The sequence below is a fragment of the Maniola hyperantus genome, chromosome 8, assembly GCF_902806685.2.
Source record: "Maniola hyperantus chromosome 8, iAphHyp1.2, whole genome shotgun sequence".
Taxonomy (NCBI): Eukaryota; Metazoa; Arthropoda; class Insecta; order Lepidoptera; family Nymphalidae; genus Maniola; species Maniola hyperantus.
In genome coordinates this window covers 14,461,223-14,475,622 of record NC_048543.1, presented here as the reverse complement: position 1 = coordinate 14,475,622, position 14,400 = coordinate 14,461,223, and the positions used below count along the sequence as shown (strand labels likewise).

Genomic DNA, 14,400 nt, shown 5'->3' with positions numbered 1-14,400 from the left:
GCGTAACAAGTGTTGAAGGGTAAGGTCTGTGAGTTGTGACATATACATGGGACTGGACTCCTTGGTATTGGATGGCTCCGTAAGTGCGGCAGGCAGTTGGTTAGTCGGTTAGGTATACCTAGTCGCGTTTCTGCCTAGGCAAAAGGTCATAATCGGTCGAGAAGGCCGGTATAAACCTATTACAGAAGCGCATCATCAAATCATGAAGTTGTTAAAATTAGTAAGTGGTACCTACTACTTACGTCACTAGACATCAAGTCGTATTTAAGAGCGAGTAGTTAGTACAAGTTGCAGGTTGCTGCCAGCAAAAATCCAGCCAGTAGGTATCACCGTCCTGTGGTAGTACCTACAGAAGAGGTCGTCTTTCAAAGGTATAATTAATTAGGTACGATCGTACCTTGTATTTGGTAGAACGCAGACATGCCTATCCTGTCTGCTCCGTTAAAAGACACCGGCCCCTGAAAAACATGAAACGATGGAAATTATATAAATTCTCGAGTCGCTGTTTATATAAACGTCCCTGCGGACCTTCTGTTCTCGGAAAGTGTTATTAAATATTCTGTTGTTATAGGGTGCCATTACCTCACAAATTGAAAAATATTTAGGTATTATCAGACTTCAATGAAAGTCTAAATAAAACACTAGACAAATAGATCTTCTAGCTATCAAGTCACATCTATTATTAACGCTTCTACCTCAGCCGGCGCCGTTCGACTGTACCACAGAATTCTAAGGAAATAAATAGAAATGGGGCCATGTGGGTATATGTGGAACCTTGTCTCATTAACATCGAAATGACGTCATTTGACGTATACCTATTTAAGTAAAAATATACCATCTGACGTCACTAACACGCCACGCGCCTTTAGCAATTTGCGGTACTTATATCATCTTCTTTAGTAACAAAATTAATCATATTTAAAACCGTATAAAATATCTAGCATCCAAAACAAGGTAATTCAAACTGTCACTATCATCATTATCAACCGATAGTAGAGTCCACTGCTTGACACAATGTCTTATAGAGACTGATTCAAACTATAATCCTATGCAAATACATCTATATTTGCACTAACGTACACTGATGCTTGCACTAGTCATCTGCGCGTTGATAAAACCACGCTCCGCAGTCCGCTACCACTTCTATTCCTATTGTGAATTCCGTGGACTCCTACTAGAGAATTCTCTAGAGGTCTGTCCAAAAAGTTATGTTTATTTTGTGCCTGAGCGGAATAGCCATTCAGGCTCTAACCTTATTTGCGCCGGCACTAACTTCGTAGTGTCATTTGGTATCTTGTCACGGAACAAGCAACTACCTATATCCTATTTTTAAAAGCTTTTTATTAGGCTTGAGGAATGTAAGTAATTAAATATCACTTGCTTTAACAGTGAAAAAAACATTGCGAGGAAACCTGCATGCTTGACAGTTCTCCACAGTAATGGTATCAAGGTGTGTGAAGTAGCCAATCCGCACTTGGCCAGCATGGTAGACTATGGCGAAAACCCTTCTCACTCTGATAGGAGACCCGTGCTGAGTAGTAAGCCGGCAATGGGTTGATCATGATGACAATGATTATGATGAGGTTGATAATATGTTCGTATGTTGCCATTCCGTCGAAATTGGTAACTGGTTTTTCGGGCTACTTCCGATTGTCCGATTAAATTTGGATCATCATCATCATCATTATCGTCATCATCATCATTATCATCAGCATCATCAGCATCAACAACCTATCCCTGGCTCACTATTGAGCACACGTCTTCTCTGACCAAGAACACACGCTGATCGCAGTGTCAAAAGTCATACTTCCTAAAAAAACGACAGAAGCAAAACTGTATTGTCTCGCTCACTCATAATATGGGCAACAGTACCTACGCGCTGCCCAAACTATTAAATTGCCCAATCGAAGTCAGGACTTCCAATTTATGACACATGCAGTGGTCACCACTGTGCCAGGGAGGTCGTCACATGAAAAGATTCTTACCGAAACACCAAGAAAGCTCAAATTCCCGAGTTGGTTCAGGAACTCGTCGGCCATGTCCTTCCTGTTGTAGTCGAAGTGGCCCAACCCCAGCCTGGTGCTGTTCTCCGTCGCCAAGCTGCGCCACAGCAGCTCCGCTTTGCTCAACGCAAGAGCTATGGCCCACACTGCGTCATAGGTGTGAGGAGCGAAGGGTGATATTGGGACACCTACTCCTTGCATCTCGCGGTAGAACATTTCGTTCGTCTGAAAAATATTTATGTGATATGAAACTTTTTCTGAACAGGTAGATACATATAGCATATTATAGCAAAAGTCTGAGCTAAGATTTTGCTGGAAAATCGAAGATTAACCCACGCGGTTTTGTGATACCTAATCGTTTTTTGGGCTTTTCGGTTTCACCTCAGAGAGACGCAAGTTTGAATAATAACTAAACTCTGAACTAGGTTGTTGGTTGCGAATTCAACGGCCACGTATCTACCGATGGATCAAAGAATTCGTTAACATTTAGAAAATTCTAGGATTAAAAATCGAGATCAAAGGCGACGTCAAATAAAAGTTCGTTACGTACATATGTAGGTACATAGGTATGGACGATTCGATTCGAGGAGCAAATCAAACAAGGATTGCCATGTGCCCTTCGTTAGCGTTCGTTAGTTCTTCCCGTATGTATGCATATCGTTCAAAATGTATTTGCAGGAACTGTTTGGACAGATGCTAATCAAATTTTCCCGGTAGATATCCGTACCTTGTGACCTTCTGAAGACCTTAATCCAAATACTCGCAAGCGAGAGCTCCCGGATTTGAATCGTTTTCCCAATATGTGCGGAGGTATTAATACAATTAGGGATGGTTGGTCTTTCGCCCGGCTGCGTCCGCGTGGATTTTGGTTTTTAAAACCCCATGAGAACATTTTTATTTTCCGAGATAAAGAGTAGCCTATACCATTCTCCAGGTCCTTAACTATATCTATGCAAAAAAGTCTGTCTGTCTGTATATCACGATTCACGGCTATTTTATTTGCTTTGGGTACAACGGATAGGTAAAAGATGCATAGATAGTTAGGTACTCACCAATCCAGAATAAGACACCACGTCACCAACGATCCCGCGGTGAGCACTGACGGACACCAGGCCTTCCAGAGCCCTAGCCAGCTGCGTGCGAGCGCAGGGTGCTACGCCCCGGATGCGCGGCGGAGCGCCCGCCACCAGCCACGCGTACTCCGCCCCGAACATTCCTAGCTGGTAGGCCTGCGCTTGGGAAACGTGATATTTATAATAATTTTTGTTTTAAGCCAGTAGGTTTTAGGTACCGACACGTAGTTTTAAATTGATGACGTTATCATCCATCAAAGGGGGTTAAAGGGGATAGAGGGAAAGTGGAAGGGGAATGAGGGTTATAGTTCTCTCTCCCATAAATGCGTAAGTACCTATTTTTTTTTAATTTTTAAAGAATAAGGCCTAGTGTGCAGTGCGGTGACGAATACTATTGGCCTTCTAGAGCCCTAGCCAGCTGTGTGCAAGCGTTCTTAGAATGCTACGCAACGCTACTGATTTCCATTCCCAGTCGACAGCGGTTTTCGTCATCGTCCCTACGTCCAACAATGAAAGACATAAAATGAATTTCAGTTCGACCAGTCTATTTCGTTGGTTTTTTATTTGTAAGGTGTATTCGGAATTCGTTGCATCGAGCTTCGGTTGAATTAATTAAACCCAGCTACAACATGCATTCAGAATATCTGGCATCGACGGAATTTTGGTGATCACAGCGACCGAAAGCTTTGTGCCGGAAAACAAAAGTTCTACCTTGCACGAATTATTTTGTTCAATGTGTACGCGACCGATCGAAATGGCAATCGTGGTGGGTACACCCCGCACACCCGCACAACCCCCGCGCTAACCCGGTGCGAGCAAGCGCGGGTGACGAGGGGTGTGCGGGGTGTATCCCCGCCTACCCCCATTGCCATCTCAACCTGTCGCGCACTATACCTACCTATTTATTTGAATACATGTTGAGAATAGGCACTTTGGTATTTTTAGTACGAAATTTAGTAGTAATAGCCTAAATTAAATTTCTTGTTGGTAACTACAAGGGTATTTATGTACTTACTACAATAAAATATAACAATACATACTGTATATTAATTACTCCTGAATCGGATCGAACTAAAAAGCTGTATGGTTTTCTGTCAAAAAATTCGGTCAAGAAGAGAGTCGGGCAGTTAGAGGTGATTCCACGTGTCTGGGAGACCAGACGTCGTATCTGCACCCGTTTCTGCGGATTGTTCCCGTCGAGTCACACTCCTGTGAGTAATATTGTGACACAACGGGGAAAAATTCTCGTGAGTCACAGTGTGACACAAGAGGAATTTTATTTTCCCGATGAGTCACACTACTTCTGAATATATCTATTCAAAGTAAATGTCTAAAGAAAGCGAGCTTTCTTTGCATTTGAGTATAAATAAAACCCGGTCAGCTGCGAGTCGGACTCGCAGACGAAGGGTTCTATAGTCTATACTATGGTAAAAGAAATTACAGTTTTTGATTTCATGGCGGCCATTTTAAATATCTTATTATTTGTTGTTTTATATTATTTGCGACAATAGGTCTTGTGTAAAAATTTCTTATTCTCAGGTCTCTACCTATTACGGTTCCCGACATACAGCCCGCTGACAGACAGACAGACGGATAGACGCACGGACGGACGGATGGACAGCGGAGTTTGTTGTGGGTTTCTCAGACTTGGGCGTGATCGGAACCTTCGTAGCTTTAGTTTTAAGTTACGTAATTAATTATCACCACTATCTCATCTTACAAATCTAACAATAAGCGTAACATGTTACCTATTTTGAATAAATCATTCGACTTTGAATTTGATTTTGACTTTAGTAATGGGGGCTCCGTTGGAACTCTGAAAACATATTAGTAATGGTAACTCACCTCACAGAATATTTTCGGTAACATCTCCTGCGAGAAACTTCCAATGATTATCCTAGTGTCCAGTTTCTGTAAATAAAAAGTAAACTTCACTTAAAGAAATACCTCTCCCATCGTGGACAGCATAGTCACTTACCACCAGGTGAGATTGCAGTTGAACACTAGTATGTCATCAAATAAAGAAATAGCCCAGAACCCTAAAAAATATTTATTTAGGCAAAACTAGACTTGCTTGACGGAGAAATGGAAAAAAGAGCCAGATTAGTGCTACTTCGTAAAAAAACAAGGTTTAAAAAAAGGAAGATATGTTAACATATTTTAATATTTTGATGTAACACATTGTAGTTTCACATATTTTAATGTAGATAAAACCATCAAATCAGTCGTGGTATGTATTGTATAGTGCACGACAGGTCGAGAATACCCTAGGCAAACGGGCTGCACACCATCCTCTCACTTTATTATTAGGTACCTACTTATGAGTTTACTATTATAGCTAAATATTAGCTTAGGAAGCGTAGGGGTTGCATTTTGGGAAATGTAGTAAGTATATTTTGTAGAGTTTTCATATCGCTATTCTTCAAAATAATAAGGTAAAAATATTCTTGTATTTTTATAAACTCGTATTTATACATTTTTATAATCCGCTGTTTGAAGTAGCTTTTAGGGTTTTCAAAAGCCTATCCTTAAGCCCTGCTTTAGGAGTTAAATTTGGAAAAATCTCCGAGTAATCCGTAGCTTAACGAGCATAATATATTATATTATGCTACACTGTGGTAATTCGTATGCCACACATTTCACAACATTATTTCTGTTATTCGCGACTTCGTCCGCGTGGATTAAGGTTTTTTCAAGGTAAAGGTTAGGAAGAGTGCCAAAGGAAGCCTTTGTTTACCCGCTATATAAAAGAAATTTCACATTTTATGATAATTATGGGTAGGTATAGTGATGTAAAAAGGACCCCCGCTCCCGATTGACGAAAAATGTACCTATAGTACGGAATAGGTCGAGATGGAGACACCTGCACGTCATCCGCGTCAGCCCGCAACGGGTTACCGCGGGGGCTGTGCGGGTGTGCGGGGCGTTCCTGCCCCGATTGCCATTTTGACCTATCACGTAGGATACCTACAGTTGCAGAGATAAATTATTTAGTAACAGACGGGACGTCGGCTTGAGCGACAGAATCCATTAGCAGGAGTATCTTACTACTTCCGTTATCCTACTAAAATGCTCATTTATTACACATTCGGGATATTTAGTTACGTGTGAGTTACGTTGGCAAACTAAGCTAACGAAGTAAGTACCTACTGTGTCGCAAGAAAAAAGGCGATATCAGTGACATCCCGAATTTACTTGGGATATCACGAAAAGCCCTTGTAAAAGTTTATTTTTATAAAAATCTAATATCTATTCTATTCTATTCCCGGAAGATGCCGAATACCCCATTTTTTACCTCGTTTGAAAATACCTTACCTTTTATAGCGTTCATGGAAACTTCGAGATTCGAGATGTCTTCTCGTCCAAAATTTTTCAGTGCTTGAAAACCAAAGTCTTTGAATAGTGTGTGTTGCCAGTGATGACAAATGGATCCAAAACAGTATGGTCACTCAGCGGGCAATGGAAAGAGCTAAATATGCTTGGAGTTCGTACTTTTATACGTTATTAAATCAGAAATGAGGAGATCCATAGGAGAACCAGAGTAACCGACATAGCTAAGCGAGTTGCGAAGCTGAATTTTTTTAAGAATATTAGCCATGTAATGTTAAATGACTAATATTCCCATTTCCTCTCCAACTAAGCGTCAGACTTGTGCTAGGAGTAGGTACGACAATGGGCGGGGTTTGAACCGTCGACCTTTCGGTTTTCAGTCCACTCCTTTACCGGTTGAGCTATTGAGGCTCAATTGTCAATGAGCAGAGCATATATTTAGACGTTGAGGTCCCAAGGTGCTAGAATCCTCCTCCCGCCCCGGAAAGAGCACCGTTAGAAGCAATAGGTGGACAGATGACATCAAACGAGTCGAAGGTAGTCGTGGATTTAAGTGGATATGTACGTGATTGTTACAAAACTTCTTTTTTAACAATCCTAATTTTTTTACACTTAGTCTACTTTAAATAGATATATTCAGAAGTAGTGTGACTCATCGGGAAAATAAAATTCCTCTTCTGTCACACTAGGGCTCAAGAGGATTTTTTTCCCGTTGTGTCACAGTGTTACTCACGGGAGTATGACTCAACACGAACAACGCCGGCGCGGGTGACCGTAGCGTGTAGAAATCCTTACAAGAGACCCAGGTCCCGCAGTGGACGTTTGATATTTAAGTATGTGGACGACGCGACGGTTGATAATGATGATTATTACTTTTTTTTGAATAGAAATAGCGAGCAAACAAGCAGGCGGGTCACCTAATGTTAAGTGATCGCTGCCGCCTATGAACATTTGCAGCACCAGAGGAACTGCAGATGCGTTGCCTTGCCGGCCTTTTAGGAATTTGTTGGTCCGCCCCTTGAACAACCCCACGTTGTAATCTAGTGGGAACACCGCAAATGGGAGTTGATAACACAGTTAATTATTGCTGTTACCTTTAGCTGTTGCAGCTGTTCCTTGAAGTCAGTCTCGGCGAAGGTGATGGACGCCGCACAGGTGATGTTGGCGGCTTCCAGCTGCGTGACCAGCTCGTTGACCGCCAGGGAGTACACCTCCTCGTTCTGCGAGAACGCCGTCACTGTATCCCAGCCGAACTGTCTGGACATTACAAGCTCATTTATGATCTAAATCTAAATAGGTATGCCTGTCTTAAGAAGCTGTGATAGCCTAGTGGTTAGGACAGCCGCCTTCTAATCGAAGGTCGGGGGTTCGATCCCGGGCACGCACCTCTAACTTTTCGGAGTTATGTGCGTTTTAATTAATTAAATATCACTTGCTTTAACGGTGAAGGAAAACATCGCGAGGCTCTACATGCCTGAGAGTTCTCCATATTGTTCTCAAAGGTGTGTGAAGTCTACCAATCCGCATATAGCCAGCGTGGTAGACTATGGTCAAAACCCTTCTGACTCTGAGAGGAGACCCGCGCTCTATAGTGAGCCGGTGATGGAATGATCATGTCTTATCGAGAGTTACATCTTTGTTCCGTTTGCCATGGATACCCTGGGGCCATGGAGTCTTAGTGCAAACATTTTTTACGAGACATTTCACCGCGATTAATAGCCTCATCTGGTGACAGAAGGGCTGGCTCATTTTTTTCGCAACGGATTAGCCTGGCTGTCCATCACGGAAATGCAGCCATTATTCTTGGCACCATTCCACGCGGGCATGATTTATATAGAAACTAGATGCCCGCGACTTCGACAACAACAATATTTTCTGATCTGATTTCGTAGTTTTTCCAAATTGAAAAATCCATGTTTTGAATTTTTTCTATGCTTGTATGTATGTATATTTACCACCGAGTAGATAACAGTGTCTGTGTTATTTACCTTCGACTAACAAAAAATCAACCATCACCGTGCAAACAGTGGCTGTAAAACAGCGCGATGACAAATCGTTAAAAATTCACACTCTGTAGGGAAGCCTCCGGGGACGCGACGCTGAAATATTGCCTTCCGTGGCAACCTAATGTACAGTACACGGCCGAAAGTAATGTACATCGGCCTTTAGAATGATATTTCGGCTTTGTAGAGCGTTGTCTCTGACATTCGTACCTATATGACCTTTTGTCGGTCTCAACGACAGGAACAAGGCTCTACAAATCTGCTATCACCTTATAAAGGTCGATGTACATTATTTTCGGCTGCGTACTGTATGAAACGTGGCAAGTCTTAGATTTCATCATTATCATCACCAACCGATAGACGTCCACTGCGGGAAATAGGTCTCTTGTTATATGTTCACACGCTACGGTCTTACGCCGCCTCAATCCAGCGACTCCCCGCGACTCTTCGTCCATCCACCTAGTGGGGGGTCTTCCAACGCTGCGCTTTACGGTGCGAGGTCGCTATTCTAGCACCTTGAGACTCGTCTATCGGTTTTCCGAACTTTGTGCCTGCCCATTGCCTACTAGAGACCTACGTCCAGGATTATATCAGTTGATAATGATGATGATGATGATGAATTTAGTGAAAATAAATCCGCCAATCTCAACAATTGCGATTGTAATGATGATTGATGCAGGTTTTACGAAATCGACCAGCAGTTTTACATCCTGCTGAGTTACTGCGATTGCGCTTTGTGTCCCGGCCTTTAAGGTACCTACCTTCAAAGCTATGTAGTGTACCTTATAAACGCTATCCGGGCTGGGTTGTGTGAAGAGTCTGGTGCAACGGTTCTGCAGAAGAGCGGGAATTCGGAACGGTCGCTCAGCGCTGGTGATGTGGACCCGAAGGAAACCTGTTGATGAAAAACGATATTTGAAAAAAAAACTAAAACGACTTCTATGCCCATCCGTCCCCTTATCTATCAGCCTGTTTTATTTGTTAGCAAGTAGCAAGTATTCTTTGTTATATCGTCACTATTGCAAAGGTTTCATTTTATTTTATTTCTACAGCTTTCGTTGAGTTTTCTCGCTTGTATCTCAGAAAAGCATTGTTACAACTTGTCGCTGAATTACGTCGTGTAACCATGTCTAACTTTTAACGAGTGTCAAAGAATAAGTTAAACTTAGTCGTTAACAAAGAAAGGTGCCGAGGAGGATCAAAAATTTGGAGATTTTTTTTTGTCTTCATATTATTGAAAGGCTCGCAATTGACTGTTCGTTTTACTTATATGGATAAAATGAGTTCAAGTGAGGATAGTATGGAATTGCACACCTAATTTGAGCGGAGGCTGAATTAGCAAAATATGTATTTTTTTAAACAATTTTTAAGCACTTGTTTCATTTTTTAGACCGGGAGTGCCTTTCTGGCCTGTCTAACTCACACTCTGAAAACGCTTACTTCCCGGTCTCGTGCAGTAATGTACCTACTATTTCTTATTTTCATTTCCATCGGACAAATGAACGAATGAATGAATGGCTATGAAAGAGCGCTTTTTTCACCGGAAACGGTTATATGGAGCGAAAGGTCACCAGCAACTTCACACCGCACAAAAGATCTCTACAGTAGCACCAATTTGGACGAACTTCGTTCCTAAATAGAGCTTATAAATATTTACGACACATTTACGAAAATGTTTCCCGAAGAAAACTTTTATTCGCAACATTTTCTTTGTAGGTATATCTTTTTAGGGTTCTGTAATCTGTACTGGAATAGTGCCAACGGGACCCTATTACTAAACCTCCGCTGTTCGTCCATCCATCCGTCCATCTGTCTGTCAGCGGGATGTATCTCGTGAGCTGTAATAGGTGAAGAGTTGAAATTTTCACTGAATGTGAATTCTTTTGTCGCTATAAATTATAAAAATTTCAAAATGGTAGGACATGAGAATTAAAAAATTAAAAAAAGTTATTTCTTATACGATGGTACGGAACCTTCGTGTGTGAGTCCGACTCGCACTCGACCGATTTTTTAAAAATTATGTTTATTATTAAAATTACCAAAATTACCATAAAAGCTATGAAGTTGTATTTCTGTTAAGTATTAGCTTAAAAGTTCAGGTATTATGGAAGAACCGGTCATACTCCCACTCCTGGGTCACACTGGGGGTCACGCCTACCTGCACAATGTTCCAGTACGGCACTATCTTGGCGATGCTCTCAGTGACCTCGGAGCAGGCGGTGCCGAGGAGCATCACTAGTCGCGACTCCCTCTCCGTGTACAGCGCGTGGAAGAACCGGTCTACTCCCACTCCTGGGTCACACTGGGGGTCACAAATAAATGGTTAGTTAGCTGGTATGATACTTACTAGCAGACGAAGTCGAACGAAGATTCATTCGATTTACTTTTTGAATTCTCGGGTTTTTTTTATTTTTTTATTTTTATTTATTAACATACAAGTTAGTTAGATAAAAATTAGCCTATGTTCGTCCCCGGGATGGAAGTTATCTCTTTACCGAATTTCCTCATAATCAGTTTAACATATTAAACTGAAAGCTAGCCGACATACAGACAGACTTTCGCATTTGTAATATACGTAGTTAAGTATGGATTATAGAAATTATCGTTATTACCAAATCACATAGAGGAAAGGTAGTATGTATGTGATACCTTAGTGTCATTCGTGATGAGATGCAGCTTATACCCTGGCAGCAGGGTCTGCTGGTTGACGTGATGCACTGCCAACTTGGCAGCTGCCAACTCGGACATCCCGTCAGCTCTCGGGAAGTCCCCTATGGATAGCTCGAACAGTCCGAGTATTGATACTATTCGACTTGTCGTGTTTATTCGGAAACCTGAGAAAATAGTATAGCTATCAATGTTCTGCGCAAAGGATCAGTCTGACTGACAGATGTTACCTACATCCAAAAAAAACGAGGTCTGCGAATTTTTTTTGCTATCGTATGAAAGAGAAAAAAATTTGAGTTCATAAGTTATACATATATACGCGCAATGAGGGTTCCGTACTACAGTCGTATTTTCCGACATTTTGCAGCATAATAATTCAAAAACTATGATACATAAAAATAAATAAAAATCTGTTTTAGAATGTACAGGTGAAGATCTTTCATATGAGACCCCACTTGATATAGTTATCTTACTTCGAAAATTGAAAATACTAATTATTAGTTTATGACCACAATTTAATTTTTGTTGTGTAACCACAAAATCACGGTTTTCAGATTTTTCCCCTAATTGGCATTAGGGCTATGAGACCTACCTACCTGCCAAATTTCATGATTCTAGGTCAACGGGAAGTACCCTGTAGGTTTCTTGACAGACAGACGGACAGACAGACAGACAGACAGACAGACAGACAGACAACAAAGTGATCCTATAAGGGTTCCGATTTTCCTTTTGAGGTACGGAACCCTAAAAATGTTAAAAGACACCAAGCGACAAAAAAAATTTACTACACACGACTGTATGACTATACAAACATTGTAATTATAATTATACAACTAGCACTTTCTATCGACAGTTCTCGGGTTGTAGTCAGGTTTTAGCGCAATATTATCTTGCTACTTTGTCGTCGCATTTGAACTTTGAAGTTAGTCTTATTAAAATAAAACATTTTATTCGAATTATATTCACAATCTTGACAAATGGGTGATAGTAAGTAGGATTGGTGCTCAAAATTTTAATTTTCTACTTACCGCCAGTTTTATAATGAAAAATTTTAATTGTTCACCCTCTCAAAAAATCTGGGCTAGAAACGAAATAATGGACAATTGTTTGACAAAGAAAAGGAATAGAATTTTTCGTAATGTAATGGAGAAATACGGTTAGCTTTAAAAGGTTTTTCGTATCATAAAATTTGAACTTAAAATGTCTAGATTCTGTGTAGGTACCTACTAGAAAATGACGTACCTAGAGTAGGCCGAGGATTTATGATGATGACATTTACCGGGTATAAGTCCCGCAAATTGCTTTTGCGCTGGAACCATGTCTCACTAACATCTAATGACGTCAGCCGAAATAAAAATATGTATAGGTATCATCAGCTCGAAACTTCAATCTAGTGCTGACGTCACTAAAATGGCGGCCACGCGCATTAGCAATTTGCGGGACTTATACTGTACCTACCTCCATCGCATAAAGAGTCTTAATAACTCATAATTACTTTCGCCTTTAGGAGTTCATTAAAATTGCTCCAACACTTCCCAGTTTATTCAATTACTTTATTCATTTATACGGAAAAGTGGGAGAAAGTCAAATTAATTCTTTCGTACTAATTCAACGTTCATTTGCATTATTCAAAAAAGATTTTGGTTGCTTTTTGTTTTAAAAACCCTTTCAAGATTTTATTTTGTACGAGCATTTTTTTCCATGATTCGCTATGACTTCGCTCGGGTGGATTTAACTCTATAGACTCTTACAGCCGTACTCAGAGTCGCTTAATCGTTACTTAAGTTTAGTTAAAACGAGACAGAGCCAGAGCTATAGGTACCTGTCACATAAATCTGTCTCGTTTTAACTCAATCTTAAGTAAACGATTAGCGACTCTGAGTGCGGCTGTATGATCAGTAGAGGGCTGGCGATGTGTTGAGTTGATGAGGAAGATAACTTTGACGACCTCCCTGGCACAGTGGTGCGTGCTGTGATCTTACAAGTGTGAGGTTCCAGGTTCGATGCCTGGCAGGGCTAATTTGAGAATTTATTATTTCTAAATTGTCACTGGTCTGGTTTGACGGGAGGCTACGGCCGTGGCTAGTTACCACCCTACCGGCAATGTTTTTACCTAATGTTTTTACGTGCCTTTAGCAACCGATATCTTTTAATTGGGCCAAAGTACGTACAAGCCAGCACTACTCTATCCCATCCCACACATTGTTTAATCGCTGTAATAAAAAAAAACCGGCCAAGTGCGAGTCAGGCTCGCGCAATGAGGGTTCCGTATTACAATCGTATTTTATCGACATTTTGCATGATAAATCAAAAACCATTATACCTAAAAATAAATAAAATCTGCATCAGAATGTACAAGTGAAGCCCTTTCATATGATACCTCACTTGATATAGTTATCTTACTTCGAAAATTGAAAATACTCATTATTAGTTTATGACCACAATTTAATTATTTTTGTGTGGTGTGACCACAAATTCACGGTTTTCAGATTTTTCCCCTAAAGCCAGCTATAAGACCCACCTACCTGCCAAATTTCATGATTCTAGGTCAACGGGAAGTACCCTGTAGGTTTTTAACAGACCGACAGACAGACAGACAGACACCAAAGTGATCCTATAAGGGTTCCGTTTTCCTTTTGAGGTACGGAACCCTGAAAACATTGTAAACATTTTTAGTAAACATTTACCTACTCGGACCGTACGATACAGGGACCGTACGATACAGGGACCGTACGATACAGGTCATCTCCTAGTATAGGGTCCATAGGTAAAAGTTTATGTAATGACACAAGTAAGCAAGTATAATATACACCTAGTCACTTATCACCATGACTTGTAGTTTGTAATCTTCTTCTTTTAATATATAAAAAGAAAAGGTGACTAACTGACTGACTGACTGACTGATCTATCAACGCCCAGCTCAAACCACTAGACGGATCGGGCTGAAATTTGGCATGTCGGTAGCTATTATGTCGTAGGCATCCGCTAAGAAAGGATTTTTGAAAATTCAATTCCTAAGGGGGTAAAATAGGGGTTTGAAATTTGTGTAGTCCACGCGGACGAAGTCGCGAGCATAAGCTAGTTGTTAAATAAATACTTATACTTGTGCCAATACTTTTTTGAATAATTAACGATTATTATTATTATTTTGTTAGTCAGAAAACAAGGAACGTCTGGCGGCAGTGGGATCTTGGACCATCAGCTGGGTTCACTTCTGTTTATGTATGCGTTGAATATGCATGCGGCGAGAGAGATGTCATATAACTAGAGGCTCAACTGGACTGGTGAAACAGGAAGACCAATCCTGCTTTTGACATTTAGTAA

At 40.8% G+C, this 14,400-nt stretch overlaps 1 protein-coding gene across 1 annotated transcript in view; it reads right to left on the bottom strand.

Annotated features, from left to right (window-relative positions):
• The window catches only part of GABA-B-R3 (gamma-aminobutyric acid type B receptor subunit 3), a 97,200-nt gene that overhangs the window by 5,887 nt on the left and 76,913 nt on the right, over positions 1 to 14,400 (bottom strand). Inside the window, exons 3-10 of the mRNA XM_069500115.1 lie at positions 11,059 to 11,243; positions 10,568 to 10,711; positions 9,192 to 9,304; positions 7,501 to 7,663; positions 4,922 to 4,987; positions 3,056 to 3,232; positions 1,986 to 2,228; positions 398 to 458 (exon numbers count right to left, since the gene is read on the bottom strand). Coding sequence (XP_069356216.1) covers positions 398 to 458; positions 1,986 to 2,228; positions 3,056 to 3,232; positions 4,922 to 4,987; positions 7,501 to 7,663; positions 9,192 to 9,304; positions 10,568 to 10,711; positions 11,059 to 11,243 — 1,152 coding nt within the window. The remainder of the gene's footprint in view (positions 1 to 397; positions 459 to 1,985; positions 2,229 to 3,055; positions 3,233 to 4,921; positions 4,988 to 7,500; positions 7,664 to 9,191; positions 9,305 to 10,567; positions 10,712 to 11,058; positions 11,244 to 14,400) is intronic.